The 21,369-nt window shown below is 34.2% G+C and overlaps 1 protein-coding gene across 1 annotated transcript in view; it reads left to right on the top strand.

Annotated features, from left to right (window-relative positions):
* The window catches only part of ARHGAP15 (Rho GTPase activating protein 15), an 859,970-nt gene that overhangs the window by 410,016 nt on the left and 428,585 nt on the right, over positions 1-21,369 (top strand). Inside the window, exons 7-8 of the mRNA XM_069066760.1 lie at positions 13,542-13,640; positions 14,718-14,847. Coding sequence (XP_068922861.1) covers positions 13,542-13,640; positions 14,718-14,847 — 229 coding nt within the window. The remainder of the gene's footprint in view (positions 1-13,541; positions 13,641-14,717; positions 14,848-21,369) is intronic.

Genomic DNA, 21,369 nt, shown 5'->3' with positions numbered 1-21,369 from the left:
GAGACAGCCTTTCAGTATAGTCAAATGTGTTAATTGCCTTCAAGGAATGGTTTTGGGGATATAAAGAAGGCCTTCAATCAGAATATCTCTATTCGGTTCTAACTAAAATCCTTGGTGTTTGAGGCACCCAAAATGTTTATTTTTTTTAATGTGTATAACAAATCCTGGCTTTACTTGTATTTTTCCAGAAAGAAATTCAGCAGATTTCATCATTTACTATTATTTTCATTGAACTACAACTCCTTTTTCTTGTTCTTCACAAAGAGAAAAGGAAGTCAGGGAGCAATCTGGACTGTCTTCTTTGATAGGGGGAAAAGAAAGAGACAGGGAAGGTCACAGAAAGAGAGCCTACGTTCCACCCTTAGGAAAACTGTCAATTGACAGCTTCATCCTAGTCACCAAGTTGGATTAAGAATTGCTTCTTTTCCCTTTGCCTCAAGATTTCTGATGACTTGCATGCTCAATTGTTATCTGGCTTACAGGGAATTTGGAAAACTCGATCTCTATTTTTTCAGACCTTAATGGGCATCCATACATTTTCTTAGAATTTTCAATTGTGCTCTTTAATGTCCTATTAATCTAAAAATATTATTTTTAGGACTTGAGGTGGCATTGCCAAGAAGGAAAGGTGGCACTTAACCCCCCAGGATGTACATAAAGCAATGTCTTCTGATATCAAACTAGATAACTAGACTCAGGTAGTGAGTTCAAGTAGTGAGATCAGGTCTGGCACACTAGCCAGAGCCCTGACCAAAGCTCTTCACTATGTTTACTAACCCACAGAAGCTACTGAAACTGTGGCAGAAACAGAAACCATAATTGTCATTGAAATGGAAGCAAGAACCCAAGCTTGGAATTCCTCCTTCATTGTGATGCACACAGGAATGGTTCCAGAGTGCTTGGAAAGGGAATCAGCAATCACTAAGAGTCAGAATGACATCATCAAGAACAAGTCATGCCAGCCTAATACAGTTCATTTTAACAAACATTTATTAAATAACCCGCCACATGCATTGTACTGTGCTAGGCCATGGGCACACAAAAACCTAAACAAAATAGTCTGTCTTAAGTGAGCTTACACTATCTATCTTACCTCAACCATTATTTCAGGAGAAGTCCCAACCATGCCTCATTTCACTCCTGACTTTGTCTACTTCCTTCCTCCTGGTCTCATCTCTTTTAGCACTATACCTAAATCTACTCTGCATTATTCCTGGATAAGATATGTTTCTTTCCTCCACTGTGGCCCAACCACCACCCCCATAACTAAAGTACCTTTCCATGGCCATCATTTGTTTTTCTTTGTGTGTTGTCTCCCTTTTAGACTATAAACCCCTTGAGGACAGACACGATATTTGCTTTTGTATTTGTATATCTAGTGCTTAGCTCTTTACTTGGCATAGAATAAGTACTTAATAAGTGGTTTTTTTTAATTCATTCAAGTTCATTTCGTTTTATGACTGGTAGGTCAGTGAAATACTCTATGAACATTATTAACCGTTATTTTAGTAGAGCATTTCACAAAATCCATCACATTATCCTTGTGAACAAGGTGGAGAGACATGTAGGTAAATATTTGCCAGAATGTAAAATTCCCAGTTAAACAGAATAAGAAATAGAAAAATAAATGATACAATTTCATAAAAAAAAAATTTGAACAGGTCATAAATGAATTATCAAAAGAGAAAAAAGTCCACAAACCTGATAGATTCATAAATTCTATCATTCAAAGAACAATTAATTTCTATATTAAATTAGTTGTTTGAGAAATAGGAAAACAAGGGAAGTCAACTAAATTCCTTCTATATTATCAGGAAGAATCAAAGTAGAAGAAAACACCCTACATTAATATCCATGCTGAATATTGATGCAAAATGTTAATAACGTATTAATAAAGAAACTACAGCAGCATATCAAAAAGTTTATTAACTGTGGCCAGGTTGGGTTTAATACCAGGAATGTAGAGTTGGTTCAATATCAGGATAACTGAAAATATAGTTAACCACATTGATAACAAAACAAGAACGATAAAAATCATACAGTTGTATGAATAGTTTTTGACAAAAGCTTTTGTCAAGCTTTTGACAAAATAAACCACCTTTTCTGGGTTTTTTATGTTTTTTAAAAAGGAAAAAAACATAAAAAATAGAAATAAATAGACCTTTCTTTCCCTAATATGAAAACTAGTAGCTATCTAAAACACAGAGCTACAATTATATGTAATGGCAATAAAATGTAGGGCTTCCTAATAATGTATATGTGGTATATACCTATGATGTGGTATACTACTAAAAATGGAAGTGATATTAGTTTGACAAGAAAAAGATATTCTACAGAATAAGCACAGGAAAAGAGAAAATAAAATTAATTTAGTCACCTAAAATTAGTTGAATTTTAATTTCTTGAAGAGACTAATAATCATATATCTACATAAACCACCAGAATTTCTTTATGTTGCCAACAAAATGAAAAAAAAAGTCCATCTAAAATAACTATAAAATACTTAAAATAATTGTGAGACTACCTTCTAAGATATACATATGAACAATAAGAATACAACTATAAAACATTTATGGAGATAAAGGCAGACCTAAATAACTGAAGAAATATTAATTGCTAATAGATTGGCTAAGGCAAAATAATTAAAGTGATAATGCTACTTAAATTAATTTACATATTGTTTCACTGTGTAAAACTATCAAAGTGATTTTTTTAGGGAGCTAAACTCAAAAAAATTAAACAAATTCGCTTGGAGGAACAAAAGATCAAAAATTTAAAGGTAAACCATGGGGGGAAATGAGGAAGTTGCAGACCTCAAACTATACTATAAAGCATTAATCATCACATTATTTGGTACTAGTTAAAAAAGTAGAGGTTGATCAATAGAATAGTCAAAGTATACAGTCTTCAGAAGTGAATGAGCACAACTTCATGATGTTTGATTAAATCCAACATCCCCAGCTAATGGGGTGAAGACTAATCGTTCTACAAAACTTCTGGAAAAATAGGAAAATAGTCTATCAGAAGTTAAGTTTAGGACAACATCTCACACCATATACCAAGATAAGCCCCAAATAGATATGTGACTAATTATAAAAAGTCAATTAGTAAACAGGAAAGCAAGACAGATATCACCTTTCAGATCTATAGATAAAAGAAGAGTTCATGAAAAAAAATGTAGTATAGAGAGAATTATGGAAGATAAAATGAACAGTTTTGATTATATAATGTTAAAAGTTTTTTTTCAAAAGCAAAGGAAATACAATTGGTATTAGAAAGAAATAATTAAAGAAAAATCTTTATAGCATTTTTCTGATAAAGGAAGGTTTCATTTCTAAGATATCTAATGAACTAATTCAAATTTATAAGAATAAAATTCATTCCAAAATGATAAATTACCCAAGGATATCAAAACATTCCAAATCAGTGATAATTAGAGAAGTTCAAATTAAAGCAACTCTGAAATTCAACCTTATAACCATCAATTTGACAAAAAAGGAAAATGACAAATATTGAAGAAGTTGGTGGGGGGAGGCACATTAATGCACAGTTACTGTTGCTGTGAATTGCTATATGTATTTTGGAAAGCAATTTGAAACTATGTCCAGAAAGCCAAAGACAAAGATGTGTACATATTTTGATCTGGTGATACACTAATCAGACCTATATACAGAAATATTTCTAGTGATAACTTTATTAGGGTAGCTAAGAGGTATGGTGGATAGGACACTGGACCTGCAATCAGGAAGAATTGAGTAAAAATCTGACCTCAGATATTTACTAGATATATAACCTCAAGGGAGTCACTTAATCTCTTAACTGTCCTTAATGCCTTAACTGTCCTCAGCCATAATATGGGAATTATGATAGCACCAATGTCTCTGGGTTATTGTGGGGATCAAATGAAATTTTTATAAATCATTTGCACATTGCTTGGCACGTAGTAGGCTTTATATAAATGTTATTGTTATTTTAAAATAAACTACATTCAGAATATTATAATTCTGAACTATGTCCAAAAGTCAATCCAGCGAAAGTGTGATTAGTTATTGTTGCTGCTATTGAGTCATTACAGTCATGTCTGACTCTTCATGACCCCACATGTCATTTTCTTGGCAAAGATATTGGAGTGATTTTCCATTTCCTTCTCCAGCTCATTTTACAGATGAGGAAACTGAGGCTAACAAGGTTGAGCCCAGGATCACACAGCTAGTTAGTGTCTGAGACCAGATTTTTATTCAGGAAGATGAGTCTTCCCGACTCCAAGCCAGGTAATCTAGCCACTGCACTTCTTACCTAATCATACCATGATTAGACATATGTACAAAAAATATTTCTAGTAATACTCTATTAGGGCGACTAGATGGAGCTGTCAATAGAGGGCCAGACCTGAAGTCAGGAAGACCTGAGTTTAGATCCAGCCTTGGAAACTGTGTGACCCTGGACAAGTTACTTAACCTTGTTTGCCTCAATTCCCCATCTATAAAAATGAGCTGGAGAAGAAAATGACAACTCACTCCTGTATCTTTGCAAAGACCCCCCCCCACACCTCCCCTCAGAAGCATGTCACAAAGAATGAGACATGACTGAAAATGGTGTAACAAATTGTTTGTTGTTGTCATTGTTATAGTCATTGTTATTCTGAAGTTATAATGACCTGGAAATTAAGTGGATACCCATCAACTGAGAAGTGGATAATTAGGTTTTGTTTTAAAAATATATTTCAATGTTATTGTGCCTTAAGAATAACAAAAGGAAAAATTTCAGAGAAACCCTGGATTACATATGAATTGATGCAAAGTGTAGTGAACAGAACCATGAGAACAACTATTGTAATAATAACATTGCAAAGACAATTTTCAAAAACTTAGTAACTCTAATCAATGTAGTGAGCACCCATTATTCCAGAAAACAGGATTGAGCAGGCTACCCACATCCAATCTTAGGGGGGATATATTTGAAATGGAAATGAGACATATATTTTTGAACATGGCCAATGTTGAAATTTGTTTTGACTGTATGTTTTATGAATTTTATTTTTCTCTTTTTTTTTAAATTGAGGGATTGGGAATAAAGAGGGCGAGGAGGTGAAAGATGGAAAGAAAATTCATACTTGATGATTACCCAAAAAAGTTGAAAAATAATTTGTACATGATATTAGAATGCAATCAGACAAAAGTGCTCATTAAGATGTGAACATAACTCTTTGTTATTCATCTGAAGTCCTTCCAAATTTTGCCCTATTTGCACAGATACCAGAACTTTATTCAATAGACATTTATTAAGCTATGTGTCAGACACTAAGGATATAATTATCATTACGATCAAGAGTCTTACATTCTGCTTAGAAGAAACAACATATACACAGATAAGGAAATGCAAATTATATACATTGTAAATACAAAATAAAATGGTGAGAAAGAAGCAAAGGGAGCTTGATAGGATGTAAAGTAATGATTTTATGGTAGCTATGAATATTGTACAAATGCCATGTCTACTAGTGCACACTGAAGATTGGGTGTCTATGGTACTAGACTAGAAAGCATCAGGACTTTTTTTCAAATTGAAAATTCATCTACTAAACATGTTTATAGGTAACATGGAAATTATGCATGCAACTGGCACAATAAATCATATTCAAACACCTACAAGAGCACAGATAATTAAAGAGTCTCTACATTGACTTGAATTATCAAATTTCTCTTCATTTTAACGTGGTGGTAGGTGAAGTCGACAGCAGATGTTCTAACACCATTGACTGAGCAAGTTATAGTCCTGTGGCTACTCAAATGTTTTAGTGACACATGGCTTTTGGGTATTGGCAGAATAGAAATTCTGGGATGATTAGTTTATCTTGAGCAAACTTCCCTCTGGGTTTAAAAATTAACTGTAAATAGAACTAAGTTGATGCCTTCAGCCATCAAAGACTTCTGTCAACTATTTTCAGTAATATTTATTTTTAGCATTACAGACAAAAGAAACAATTTAGTTTATTGTCAGACTGCTGAATTTGTTCGCTGAAAATTATTAAAGGAGTTCTGAATGTATACATGCTTTCAATTTCATGTAACAATGAAAAGACTGGGTACTTAAAATAATTATTATTTTATAATTATTGAAGACAGTAAAAATAAATTTGTTTACATTTTTGATCACTTGTTATTTAGTATGATATGCTGAGGGGTTCTGGATTCATTGAACTTGTGTTCAAACCCCACCTCTAACACCTGCTCCCTAATTAATAGTATCTGGTTATGAGTTTCCTTCTCTGTAAATTGAGTGCTTTGGATTGTATGACCACTGAGGGTCCCTTCCACCTCTTTATTTATGCTCCTTTGATTCTATGGTCTTTGGAGGAAGCAAAGAAGAGGAGTGGGTGGTTCACTACTCTTTCTCAAAGGGCAGCTAGTATGGGTATTTTCTCCTTTTTTTCCTGACAGTGTGAATTTTCAGAACAAAGAAAATTTTTATCATACAAACAAACTCATATTGTGAGAATGCAGGGACTAAATTGTTTGGCTAACAAAAGTGCAGCTCAATTTTACATAGGAAAGCATTGGTCCTTGCAAGACTCACCTTAAACTTTTAAGATTTAGAATCCATTTGAGATCTGTAATGTGTGTAATCCAAAGAGTTGTTTACTTTCTATTAAAAAACAAATTACTTATGTGATCAGGTTATTTTGATGTGATAATACTAGCTAGGTCTCTGATGAGTGTATAGGCAAATCAGTCACCCAAACACATCGAAAATTTAGCTAATAATCATCTGGAAACTAATAGATTTGGATTTGTTAAGACAGGGGGAGTTGTAGAAAGGCGGGAGCTCTGGCTTGTCTGCTTTATTTAGCAGTGAGTCGATTTAGTAACATTTCACAGAGTCAGAAGAAGCCGAGTGATTATAACATAAGGTTCAACATCTTTAGATATGTAGAACATTTTTTGTTGCTTAAAACAAATATTCCCTAAGAAAGGATAAAACATTTTTCTGACTTGCAAAGTTTTTGCAGTCTATCATTTAAATTACTTAAATAAAGGGAGCTTTACTGCTCCCCAAAGCTCAGAATATAACACCCTCCATGCATATTAGCTTGATCTTCTCGACAGACCAGAAAAGTGTTTGTGTGTGCCAATTAAAACAAAAATGGTTCCCCAGTGGCTTGTTCCTCACACAACTTCTGAAGACTGCTATCATTGTTTGCTAGGGTAACCCTGGATAAGGCTGCTATCCAAAGTAAACAAACTTTTCAAAACTTTCATGACAGATGGGGGTTACAAATGCATTTTAATAAGAGAGTTGCCAAAACAACCTCTTTTTTTGCAATTAGCATATATTTACTTAACATCTAGCAACATTGGGAACACAAGGCAAATACTTTCTCACAAAATGTTTTAACAAGTAACATTTTTGGAAAGACAAGTTGAAGACCTTTTACTCTGAACTGATATTTCACCCTTACTTTTATGATAACTTTGTTCTATTGGTCAGAAAAATGTTAGGGGTTACTAATGCCAGACTGTAATTTGAGACAGACATGCAGCCTAGATAATTTAATTTCTTTAGTAGCCATAAATACCTTTGAGCCCACTAAGTAATTTAACTATTAGTATAACCATGACAACCCTCATTTGATCACCTATATGATGTGTGCAATTTATGATGTAAGATGAAAAAAATGCAACTAAATCCTATAATTCTCTCTCTCTCTCTCTCTCTCTCTCTCTCTCTCTCTCTCTCTCTCTCTCTCTCTCTCTCTCTCTCTCTCTCTTTCATTGCTGGAGTTTGGGACCTTAATATTTCTGACTAATGAATAGATAGGATAGACAGATGGACAGACAGACAGAATTATATACAGGCTTGTGATTGATGTGGGGGACTCTCAGAAAAGAAATTCTCACCACAAGTGCAGACTACCAGTCATCATACAATATAATTCTAGAAAATTGCTGGGGAGTGCTATGAAGTAAATGACTTGACCAAGGCCACACAACCAGTTTCTCTCAGATGCATGACTCAAACCTAGGTTTTACCAACTTGGACACCTGCAATGTATCCACTATGCCATGATACATAATTATATATGCATACATATGTGCACATAAACAAATGAATTTGCATGTATGTATAATAACATGTGATGTGTATACTATAAGTTTTTGAGAGTTTATGTATGACTTATCAGAAAAAAAAGTTATTGGAGTGATGAGAGTCAAGGTTTACAAAGAAGAAACAACTTTTTAAAAAATAATTTTGATTACATTTCTTAAAATACAAAAGGAAAAAAAGGCACACACTCAATTTCACAAATGCAAGCAAAATTATGATGACTATATACTGAACCTTTCCTGTTCTGATATATTTATATTCTAGTGTGCTTTTGATTAAGAAGGAAACAATGATACTAGAAATCAGGCTCCTAAGATGTTAAATTTGTAGTCTGAAAGATATTAAGTGAGTTGCCCAGGGTCATGTAGCTAATAAGTGTCTGAGGTAGGTCTCCCAGTGCTCTATCACCTGGACCATAGATATGTGGGAGCTTTAAGTCACAATCCTTAGAATCTCAAAATCTTGCCAATTTTTATGATGATGGCTTGATTAAAGGTTCAGTTGTTTGGATCTTAGTTTTCTCATCTGTGAAGTGGTATAATACTTGTAGTGTCTATCTCAGAGTTAGTGTGAGGAAAGTTCATTATAAATCTCAAAGTTTCATAGAAATATGTTGTTCCTGTTATTTTTATTGTTATTGTTGACAGTAGCCTCCATCATGCCCTAATTTCCTCCTTTTTATAGATGTTCTACACTCAAGAATGTTAGAAAAGTGAATATTCATTGGATGCTTTGAGATCCTGTAGGAAATTAATTTTCCTGCTCTAGTGATTATATTGTTATAACACCAGAGATATGATTAGCACAGTTTTAAAGGACAATATACCAAGCTTCTATACTCATATTTTCTATCTCTCTACCTCTCTGTCTCTGTCTCTCTCCACCCTCCCTTCCTCTCTCTCTGTCTTTCTGTCTCTCTCTGCCTCTCTCTGTCTGTCTGTGTGTGTGTGTGTGTGTGTCTTTCTCCCTCTCTCCCTCTCCCTATTCTTCCTTCTCCTCCCTTTGACCTGGCAGTTGACCTACACCTCATGCTATATTATATTGTAATCTACTTTTAAATGTGCATATTCCGTGTCTCAAACAAGGGTCATAAATCCTCAGCATGTACACACTGTGGTGCTTTACATATAATATATGCCAAAAAAGTTTATGCTGATGATAAAGCAGTGGTAATAAAACTATAGATTTAAGGTTGTAAGATTTGGATTCAAATCTCAACTCCACCATGTACTTGCCACTGACGCTGGCAAATCACTAATTCTGTTTGCTACTCTGTTTCCTCATAGAGACAGTGTGAGTGCTCATTTTTGCATTATCTGCTTCCAGAGTTGTGAGGATTAAATGAAATAATATGTGTAAAATGCTTTGAAAACTTTACAGCATCATATAAGCCTGTGCTTTTTATTTTTCTACAAAAGTAAACTGTTATAATGTGTTATATCTGGGTACAATTTTCTTAGTTTTGAGAGACCTGTGGATGATCACCTCAATATTAATTGCACCATATAGTTAGTGGCATGTAACCCTACCTACTTAGAGGACCTGTATGTAGTGCTTGCACATAACAAGCTATTACTAAATATTCCTTGACTGATGGATCTGCCTGAGTATGGGAAGGATAGTCCCATCTAAAAGAAGGTGTAACCTAGTTAACTGTTGATGGCATACACTTTTGATACTTCTTCCACTTGCTTTTGCAACCTTATTGAAGATAAATGCAGTTCAGTATATAAAGAAAATATGTTGTGTTTACAGAGTGTTTATGATTACGGGTTAATTATAAGCTCTCCTAAATATTTTCTGGTAAATGAGATAAGGAAAAACTTAGAATAGTATAAACTTTCATGTTCTACTATCATTTTTCATGTAGCACATAAAAGAACACAATGGAACCTCATTGCTGAAATGGGTACTGAGGCTTCCTCATCTATGTCAAAGTTATAGCTATGAAACATCTTTTGACTCCCACTTATAGCCAGCTCTATGGGTGGAGCCCAAAATATGAGTTAAATTTCCTGTCCACAGAAATCCAAAAAAAAAATGGGCTTCTATTATAAGTGAAGAAAATAGTTATACTTAGCAAAAAAAATACAGAAATACTATGCTCTAAAAACCAAATGGTCCTAACTTAACTAAGATTATAAATAAGATAGCCTTTGCTTAATGAAAAGCCAAAACATAATTTTGGAGCAGATATGTCTTTGGTTTGGAGGGCTCTGAAATCAAATTCTCCCATTTTCATTGCTCAAAGGAATCTCCTCAAGGAACAAAAGAATAACATTGTTCAATTAGTATTAGATACAAAAGTCTTAAAGAATATGTGTGCTGCTGAGTGAACATACCTAAAATGTCTTGAGCGTAAACGTATTGCCAGCAGGTATTCAAATGGATTCTTATTTCCTGAAAAAGTTTGAACACATTACTTTAGACAATTCCAGAGGATTGCCATTACTTAGACATATGTATTATTGACAACACTGGCACTTCATTAGGACAGCTTACTTGTCACAGGATATATATCTCCAACTATGATTTAGTGGAGAGGAGGGATTTCAAAAGACATTTATCGAAACTGGAAGACTAAGCAAAATAGAAACTGGCAGCTCTTACCAGAGACCTTTGTGTTTACTGTAAATTCTTCTTTCTTTTTTTTCTGAGCTCCTATGGTTATTTCAGCAAAATCTAATATAGAGAGCATGTATAAGCAAGCTTAGCATGGAATCATTTAAGCCTATTTTTTTTAAATATATATGTCTTTAGATGGTAATCATAAATTGTTCAATCATAAGGTTCAGTCAAAGCTGGCATGCTTTATTGATATCTTTCCCAAGGGTGTTGAAAATTCGATTGTTCAATGTGCAAATATGGTTCAGCAAACCCTTCCAAGAACTATTTATCAGAAATCCTAAAGAGGTAATATCTAAGAGTGGGTTAGGAAACCTACACATTAAATGGGATTTGCCAGCCAAAGCCTTTGGAAATGCTTTCCTCTGAATGACTGGAATGGAGCAGAACAAAGTCAATTATTGACTGTAATTAAGAAGTGGATGCATTTAAACTGTAGAGAGCAGTAGCAGTCTTCTTGAAACTGTCTAGTTACTCTGAAGATTAGTACAAAGAAAGAAAGGGAGGAATATGAACTGTAACTCACTGATAGTATGTTTTGAATGAAGCTCATTCACCCAGTTCTCTGTTCTATCTTTTAAAAAAATTATTCATAAATTACTGATTATGTATGATTATTAAAGTAATATATTCAGACAAAGCAACTTACAAATGCAATTTGCTTTTGATTGTGTTAGCAGTAAAAGATACTCTGCATAGCATGCAACAGAAATGCTAATGTAATGATGAATTACTTGCATTTTATAAAGATTTTGAATATTGGTAGACTGAATTCTAAACTTTCTCGGATCTTTCCTAAACCTTCAGAGCCCAATAAAGCTATTTATATTTGTTACTCCTTTTTTGCAAATGTTATTCTTTTTTAAAAAAAATTAGTAGGGCTCTATTTATAGTGGCTGAGATGTAGTAGATGGGATCTTTCATTATATTTAGTTTGTTTATCCATATGTACATTAATAAATTGTGATATTACAGAATTCATTCATATCCCCAAAATATTTTAGCAGAAATTCATTTTTAAAAGTCAAGGTTAAAAGTCTGTTATATAACTAGTTAACCAGTATCTTATACACCTCACTGGTTACCTGCCTGCCACTAGTCAGAAATTACTTCATTTTAAGTTAAACTGTTTCGTGGCACTGCTTTATTAAGTGATTACTTTAAACGGACCTTAAAGAAGGGACATTATTAAAACAATTCAGATCATGGGGCAACTATCAGTTTCACTGTCTTGAAGATGAGATATAAAAGAAAGGATTCAGTTACTTGTGGTCATCCCTAACTTACATTCCTTTGAGAGGATGGAGGAGAAAGAAAGGGAGGGAAAGAAAGAGTTTAGTCCCAATAATATGTCTGAATTCAAATTTGGGAAAGTAAGTGCCTTCTACTAACCAAATCCTTCTTTGTTACAATTGCACATAGTATGGTAACACTTTTTTCGCTACTTTGAAGAACACTGCCTTGATAAGCAATCATAACCTGACACAAGGTTGGTCACATCATAAAGAAAATTGACACCAGAGAAGGTTTTTGTTTTGTTTTCGTTTTTTTTTTTTTTAAATAATACCCAATACACTTGGAGTTCTCTTAAGGACTTGGAGATTACTGTAGTTGAGATTTGTCTAATTAATTATAGAGCTATGTGGCATGAGTTATTTTGGTCACTGATGATCATTTGGATGATGGGTAGAATCACACTGACGTTAGAATATAGTTTGTGATGCTCAAAACTAATACCACATTTTAGTGTTGAGTCTTTTAAAAATATGAAAAGATGACTGGTTCTTTCTGGAATATTTTCAAAAGTCAGAACTCAAGATCCCTCAGACCTCACTTGTTGTGTGACATCGGTGGAGAAATGGTATGCAGAGGGGTTCATTCTAGTGAGGAAGCACAAAGCTGATATCACAAAGAAAATAGCCTCACATTTCAGTCTGATGGCCTAATGGAATGTTTGCATATACGCTATAATCGGATTCTTTTCTGAGTAGCCCTTTATGTGCGAAAGCAAGAATACTTCTCAGTTTCTATGAACCTGATGCTTCTGACCACAAATATGAGACAAAGGGGTGTGGCTGGGTGGGAATGGGAAGTTCAGCATGATAAAGAAATGCATATTTTCACTCCAGAAACATCCAAAAATATAACAGAGCTGACTATCAATGGAATGAATGTTCACTTGGTAAATCTCCCCTATGTGAGGGTCAAAGTATAAATGAATTTTATTTTACTAAACACCCTTGCTTGGTAAATTGGTTCTTTATTAGTTGCCTATTATTTGCCACTATGATAAGGGAAATAGAAATTGCTGGATGTTATTCATTTGACCACTTTTTTGGGAAAAGTTTTCATTAGTCTCTCTGGTAAATAATCTGTTTCAGAATCCCCAGTAAACTGAAATTAAACAGTAACACATTAGATTTTAAAAAGACAACATAAAAATCAAAAACCTTGGGGTGAATCCTGTCCCGCTCAGGTGCACCAGTTTATTTTGAGATTGTGATTGAGGAACCTATTGTCTCTGAACTTCCTGGTATCTTGCTGCTTGTGTCCGAAAGATGCTGTTCTGGGATGACTTGGATAATAGTTCTTATTGTTGAGATAATAATATATTGGTTATGACATGAGCAAACAGTTTATAGAAAGTGGTTCAAAATGGTCCTATCCTCATTCCCAGAGAAGTAATTACTAAAATGCAAAAAAAGCATTTCAGTTTACAAAAGTGTGTATGTTGAAAAAAAATATCATATTTTTTAAAGTATAAAAGATCTATCTTACATGGTTTGCTTACCTGTCAATTTTTCCTCTAGATCACAACAGTATCAGGAAATGAGTTCCTTCTTCAGTCAGATATCGACTTCATCATATTGGATTGGTTCCATGCAATCAAAAATGCAATTGACAGATTGGTGTGTATTTGTTTTGGCTGTTACCTTTATTAATTAAAATACAGTCATTTAAACCTCCTTGCTTAGGGATATAAACCACATACATTTAAATAGCTGATGTAGATTGACAGATATTAATTTATTTTGAGCTTATGTATTCCAGAGGGGGAAAAATAGGTCCAGCAGAAAGTACTGTGGGACTAAATGTCATTTTATTCTTCCCTTTAAAAAGAATGGTACAATTCATTTCTATAGAATAACAAGGGCATTGGTTTACTGGTGGTTGTAAAAAGCACACAAGCGCTTAATAACTAATGAATTTTTACATTTTCAGTTTATGTAGCCTATAATATATATTCTCAAATAGAAATATTAATACATTTAAGCCCTTTATGCATTTTCACAGTGCCAATTTACAAAAATAGCACTAGCAAATAATATTCCTTTGTATCCGATTACTATTATTTTTCTATTGAGCTGTAATTTTTTTTCCTTTTGAAAGTAAGCATGTCATATTTCAAAAAAACTATTTTTAATTACCCAGCCAGATCTAGCTTTCAGTTTAGAAGGGTGATTCCTTCAAAATAAATCGATTTTCCACTGAAGCAAAATTACTTGACAAGATGCTCATTTCTACAAAATCTTAAGAGAGAGGGAAAAAAATCATATTATAGACATTTATAGGACAATCATAAGGGAATTTTTTTGTAAAATTTTGCTGAGATTTATAAGCTTTTAATCTTGTCCAGTTTGCATCGTGGGAGAAAGATAAAACTTTGAAATAAATTAGGTCTTTATCACCCTGGATGTAGTATGATAAACAAAATAACATCTGAAAAATAAATTCACTCATGGGGTTTGTAATTGGGCTCCTGTCCCATACATTTTCCCATTTAAAATTTTCTTTTTTAAATTAAAATGAAATTCCAGAGAACATAATGTTACATTAATTCTATTTTTTTCATCAGACATACTTAGCCTATTTCTCCACATTGCCCACAAAATAGGATGAGAAGCTCTGACAAATTCCGTGCTGAAATAGACAAACGCTGTCTATATCAGACCTAAGTGGTTTTGTTTTGTTTGTTTTCACTGCAGCCAAAGGATCAAAGCTGTACATCAAGAAATTTGGAGTTGTTCAAAATCCAGAGATCTTCTAGTACAGAATTGTTGGATCATTGTGACAGAGAAATAAAAGAACAAAAACCTGAACACAGAAAATCTTTAAGTGAGTATTTCCTTTACATTTTCCATGTCAGTTAATTCTAAATGCAGTGCTTAGGAAAAACAAATCCGTTGAAATGGGACTTTGGGCCAAAGTCATCCTACGCACATGAGATTCTTAGCAATTTCTTGAAAAGCCCTTCACTCACTGGAGGGCAGTTGTCTCTGTTTTGCTTGTGGCTTGTTCATAGTGCCAATTGAGAAAATATGTTGTGAGGTCATGGTCCCTGCTTAAAGAAAAGCTCTGATTCTCTAAATGATAGCCAGGCTGTACAGGTCTGTGACTTATTCTCAAAGTGAGAAATGTCAATCATCTGCCACCATCTGTGGGCTGAAGGTGATTTGTATGCTTATAAAGATATATGTGTAGAAGCCTGAGGTGAGCAGTCTAGTCAGAGATTCTAGGTCTAAGTCTTCTGGGAGTTTCTGTTGAACTATGTGATGCTACCAAGTGTCAAATTGGGGGAGTGGGTGTGGGAGATTGCGTGGGTTGAATGTAGAATGTGACAAAGTAAAATAAGAAAGACTATTTTAGAGTGAAGTACTTATGGAAACCACAGAGATCACCTACTCTAATCCTCTGATATTTGAGGTTAGGACAATGAAATATGGAAAGGTTAATGTTAGAGCCTAAACTACAACCCCAGTCTTACAGACTACAGAGGAACTTTATAAATGACCTCTGAATTAGTTCATCCAGTGGTAATATACCTCGGGCTAGTTAATAATTATATTTTCTAATAATTATCACAGAGGCAGGATATTCACAGAATCTCACAAGAAATACAGAGATTACATGATCTAACCTTTATGCGACTAATAATGCCCTCAACATTACTAACAAATAATTAAAATGTTCTATGGACTAAGAACCTACTACCTCCCAAGATAGCCTATTCCATTTGTGGGTAGCTATAATCGTTAGGAACATTTTTTCCCTTTATGTTGAATTGAAATCTTCCTCTCCAAACCTTTGGTCCTAATTCTGACTTCTGAGGCAAACAAAACAAATCTAATCCCTCTTCCATGTGACAACCTTCAAATAGAAAACATGGATATTTTTGTATCCTGACTCTAAAAGGTTAGTTATCCCTTCTAATTTTGTGCCATTTTGGTTGCATGCTTATGTATGCCTTCATTGAAGTCATTAATAAAAATATTAAGGCCAAATTCAGATCTGACAAGGCCAAAGTCAGATCCCTGGGCTTCTCAACTGAAATGCCAGAGACCATAAACCTTACAATGAATCTTTTTTTTTGATCCCACATATTTGTTGACATCAAATAACAACTACTTTTTGGGTCCATTCATTTAACCAACTGTGAATTAACCTAACTATACTATTTTCTGGCCTGTATTTCTCCATATTGACTACAAAAATAGAATGAGAAGCTTTGACAAGTGCTGTGCTGTATGTATGTGCATATCATTCTCCTGATCTAAGAACATACACCTATCTTATTTTTGCCTTGGATTACCTCCCCTTTTTTTCCATCCTTTATACTTATTTTTTCTGTTTCATCTTTATCTCTAAGTTCACTGTTTAGTCTCCTTTGTACTCACATGTTCTTCCTTTATATCATTATCATTAGAATTGTTCTTTGCATCTTTTTATTTTTCTTCTTAGGAGCTTTATTTTGTGCCTAGGATGTCTTCATTATCCCATTTGTAAAACATTAGATCATGACAGCCTACCCTTGGTTTCTCTGAACCTTTTGAAATCTATTCTCTACAAATGCAGAACATATTTTATTCCATGTCATCAGGGTTTTTCCTCTATTACAAACTCTAAGATGGTGTGATAATTTCCCCCAAAATTTCTGATAATTTCTCCTTCAACAACCAGTTAAGCTACAGTGGTCAAAATAAGATCCATAATAGAAGCTCCACTTGTGCCTTCCTCAACATTTTAAAGGATAGCATTATCATTAAAGTAAGACTGGAAGTATTTAACTTCTCACCTTTTGTTAGAAAGTAAATTTCAAAAGATGTGCAGATATTTGAAATGCTTTCTCTATACTCTCCCAGAGCTCCATGGTAGACAAGAAAGATAATTCCCGGTCTTCTCATTTATTTCTTCTTTACATTCATTTAGATGTAACAAGCAACCTCTATGTTCCAGACTTATGATAGGCGCTGGAGAAAAGAAGAGAAAAATAAGACAATCCCTGCCTGAAAAGAGCTTATATTTTACTGAGTGGCTACAAAGCCTATACAGAGAAAGAAAGCAGACAAGAAAGAAAGAGGAAGGAGGGAAGGAATGAAGGGAGGAAAGAAGGGAGGAAGGGAGGGAGGAAAGAAGGGAGGAAGGGAGGGAGGAAGGAAGGAAGGAAGGAAGGAAGGAAGGAAGGAAGGAAGGAAGGAAGGAAGGAAGGAAGGAAGGAAGGAAGGAAGGAAGGAAGGAAGGAACTAGAGACTGTTATATTTGGCAAATGTCTTGTGGCTATGCAAGTCACCATATCCTACCCTGCTGACAAATGGATTTCTCTATGAAAGCAAGACAGATTGACTCTAAGCTCAAGCCTTAGTCCTCTGGACCAGTAAGATCTCAGGGATAACTTCCTTGCCTTTTGGGGGCAAAAAACTAGCCCACGTGGCAGGCACTCTGATAGATAGCGTTCCCTCAACACATCTCATTGTCTTCTCTCCTCTGTTCTCATTTCTGTCACAGTCCCAATCAGATTCAGTTTCCTCACAGGGTGAATTTCCTTATCATTTCCCTTAAAGACACCTCTTCTACTTAAATAACCACTCTTTTGGGCACCCAAGTTTATAATCCAGGAGGGATCCTCAAATTATCATTATTTTACAAAACTGTATTTTCAGCTAATCACTGAGCACCCCCTATCTCTCTTAAAATTAAGCTTCCCTATAAACAGGTAAAGAACATAATTTATACTTATTGTATATACATATTTATATGCTTATTTCATGTCTGTTTATCTGATTCATATTTAAGATCCTATAACCAACACAGAGCTTTTAGACCTCTTGCACTAAATATTATTTCAATACTAAATATAGATATGCATATGTATAAAATGTATTTATATTTATGTGCATTTACAAGTACTCAAATAGAATATGACATTTTATATATACTTATATGTGCACGTATGCGTCTATATTATATGTGTATATTCACACTACACAATACACTATACATGTGCAGTATATGAATAAACATACATGTGTATATACATATATACAAATACATACATACAAAGAGAGAGAGAGAGAGAGAGAGGGAGGGAGGGAGGGATTGTGTGTGTGAGCACAAGGGGAGAAAAGAGAGGGGTGGAAGAGGACAGGAAAGTAAGTATATCCTGGATCAAAGGAACTAATTTACCCAAGGCATAAAATGTTTTGCAAGATTTATTTGAAATCTATCTTGAACACACAAAGACACATATGTATGTATATGTTGGTGAGATAAAGCCAAAATTACTTTTAAAAAGACATGAGACCATTGTTAGCAATTGCAGGTGGTCATTTCATGGTCTAGTTCAAAAAGAATGGGAAATATATGTGTTTGTATTTAATAATAACCAACGTTTATATGTGTATGTGTGTGTGTTTAATAATAACAAACACGAAGTCCTTTAGTTTAAGTAGCAGGATTAGTTATTAAATAATGGTATGAACTTAGTGAAGATTTTTAGTAGAAAAGAGACTCTGTTGAGCTTAGAATCAACCCTCATTGAAGACAAAGGGATAGGAAAAAACCCTTTGAGAATCTGTTTCTGTATTCTTTGATCCCTAAGTAGGTTAATTTAACTATTTCAAAATTACATTTTATGAATTATGACCAAAAGCCTCATCATTTGGTCACTAACTTATTGCAATGAGGATCCCTACATTCAGGTAAACTGTGGCTTGTTAAAATTTACTACTACCGGGCCAACATTAAAAGTCTTTCAAACTTGGTATCATCAAAGACCTGCTTGCACTCTGCTGGTATAACTAAAAACTCAGGGTCAACTTCATGGCAAGATAAAGCACTGGAACACTCACTGACTACTTCTGTCTCAATGAACTCAGTTTACCTTGCAGTCCAGTGATGTCAAACTCAAATAGAAATAGTACCACTATTTTGTACTTAAAGATCATTGTGGGCTGAATATTGACTGAGTTTTTATAGGTAATGTTATCTTTGCTTTATTTTACTTTTATTTATTTTGTAAAGTATTTCCTCATTATTTTAATCTGGTTCAGACTGTACTCAGTTTTGTCATGGGCCATACATAGCCCTGGGGCTGTGTATTGGAAACCTGACACTTTTAACATATAGTAAGTTTCAAAATGCCAGGGCAACTATTTGTCACAAACTTGTTGGGTGCGCATTAACCTTAATAGTAATTTTCAAATCATGAAACTGAGGCACAGATCATTCTGTCCATCTGTCCTATAGAGCACTTTAACAGATTACCAGAAATGAAATGAAAACCAAATTCTCTTTCCTGGCCCATCTTTTATTTTTAAAATATTTACCGTTTATCTTTAAAGCAAGGTCTATTTTTAGGAACTAGTTGTTTCTTATTTCTTGGGTGGTCTTACAGTTTTAAGCACTTTTAATGCCAAGAATTATCAGTTGGTAAGTCAATATGGTTAATATTCATTTATTACTCTGGATAGAATTCATCCTATTTTAATATATTCATTTTCATTTGGGAGGTGTAAAAAGTGGTCCACTCATATGATATCAAATTGGACTATGCTTTTTGAAATGGTGATTGGCATGTTTCATATTTGATGTTCTATAAAATATTTTAAGACTGTTATGCGTGCTGTGCAAAATCTTTCTGAACTTAGGACTATATTTAACCACCCTAGTTTAGGTTTCTTAAAACATGCATTTGGATTGATTTCATCTCCTTGAGATTAAATAATTATGTGGAATTAGAGAATCAGACTATTCATGTCCTTATTAGTAGTCTAAGCACAAACTTTATTGTCAGTTTGCTGCCTTTGGCTTCCCATGCCCTCAATGTTCACACAAGTATTGTCGCCAGGATTATGGAGAGATAAAGCCAAAATTACTTTTAAAAAGGCATGAGAACATTGTAAGTAGTTAACAGGTGGTCATTTCATTGTCCAGTTTGGAAAGCATGGGAAAATATGTCAACTAATGACTGGATTCAGAAAGCTAAAAGTTTAAACTCTCTTGTATGTTTTTTAATACTGTTAACCTGCCAATATTATTAAGTACAAACCAGAGATTTGAAGATAGCTTTTGAGTCTGACAGAAAAGAAGCCAGGAAATAAAGAGTGAAGGCCAAGTCATTTGAGGAAAACAGAAGAGCATCTCTCAGGAGTAGTTCCCTAGAGTATGAGTGGAAGGAAATATTTGTTTGCTTCTTCAGAGAAAGGAAATTAATCTGTCTGTTTTTCATACTTTGGGGGCTAAAACACAGTATATTAGCCCACCTCACTCTATGTGTGCTCCTACATACACAGAATAAAAATAGGGAATAAACTAGAATATCTGGGAGAAACGGCAAGAAGAACACTTGTAAGCAAGAAGAAATACTGTACTCACCTCAATTCAAAACAGTGCAATCACTAAAAAAGAACAATAACCATGTATTGCACCCATTTTTGGCACCATGCTAGGCCATACTGAACATGTATAAATGAAAGAGGAAGTACTCTTACTTTCAGAAAACTTAACTGAAGAAATTCAATATGATAAGTTCATGAGAAGTATATAGAATGTTAAGAGTTCAAGAGATCACTTCTGCTTAGAATCAGTCCAAGGAGGTGGCATTTGTACTGGTTCTTGAAGGATAGGCAGGAAATTGGGGATTTTATGTATAGGGAAAAACATAGTCAAAGTCTTGGAAGGCATGGGTAATATCTGAGTGGAAACAAGCAACCTAATTTGACTAGAGAATAGAAAGGTTTGAAAAGAAAACTAAGGTAAGACAAAGCTGGCAAAATAGGTTGGAGCCAGGTGTGGAGTATCTAGAGATGAGACTAAAGACTTTGTTCTTTAGGCAACAGGAAGTCTGTGAGACTTTTGAGCAAAGAGAGAGATGAGATTAGAGCAGTGCTGCTCGAAAGAATGATCTGAGTTGTATAGAATGGGTCAGAGGGTGGAGTAGTCAGTGTGAAGACCAGTTAGGATTCTGCCAATATTCTAAAGGTGCACAAATAGTATGATATAAAAAAATATACAAAAAAGGATCAATACAAGAGATATCTTGGTTGAATCAGTATAACCTGGCTAGTGATTGAATCTATTAAGAGATTGGAAGATACATTGAATGAAATGACATAAAACAGGAGTAAGTGTAAAATCTTATGCTTCATTAAAAAAAAAAAATCACATCCAGACATACTAGATAGCGGAGGTATAGCTAGCTAGCAATTTTCCTGCGGGGGGGGGGGGGGGGGGAAAAGGGTGTTTTTGAAAAAAAAAAAAAAAAGGAAGAAATAAAAAATATTGATATTTTGAGAGAAAAAAAAAAAAAAAATACGCTCTACAAAAAAAAAAAAAAAACAAAAAAGGCAACATAATCGACAT

Source organism: Petaurus breviceps, unplaced genomic scaffold (genome assembly GCF_028583685.1).
Source record: "Petaurus breviceps papuanus isolate PSGF00001 unplaced genomic scaffold, PetGlider_PUasm1.0 90723, whole genome shotgun sequence".
In the NCBI taxonomy this organism is placed as follows: Eukaryota; Metazoa; Chordata; class Mammalia; order Diprotodontia; family Petauridae; genus Petaurus; species Petaurus breviceps.
This window is presented reverse-complemented; position numbering and strand designations above follow the sequence as displayed.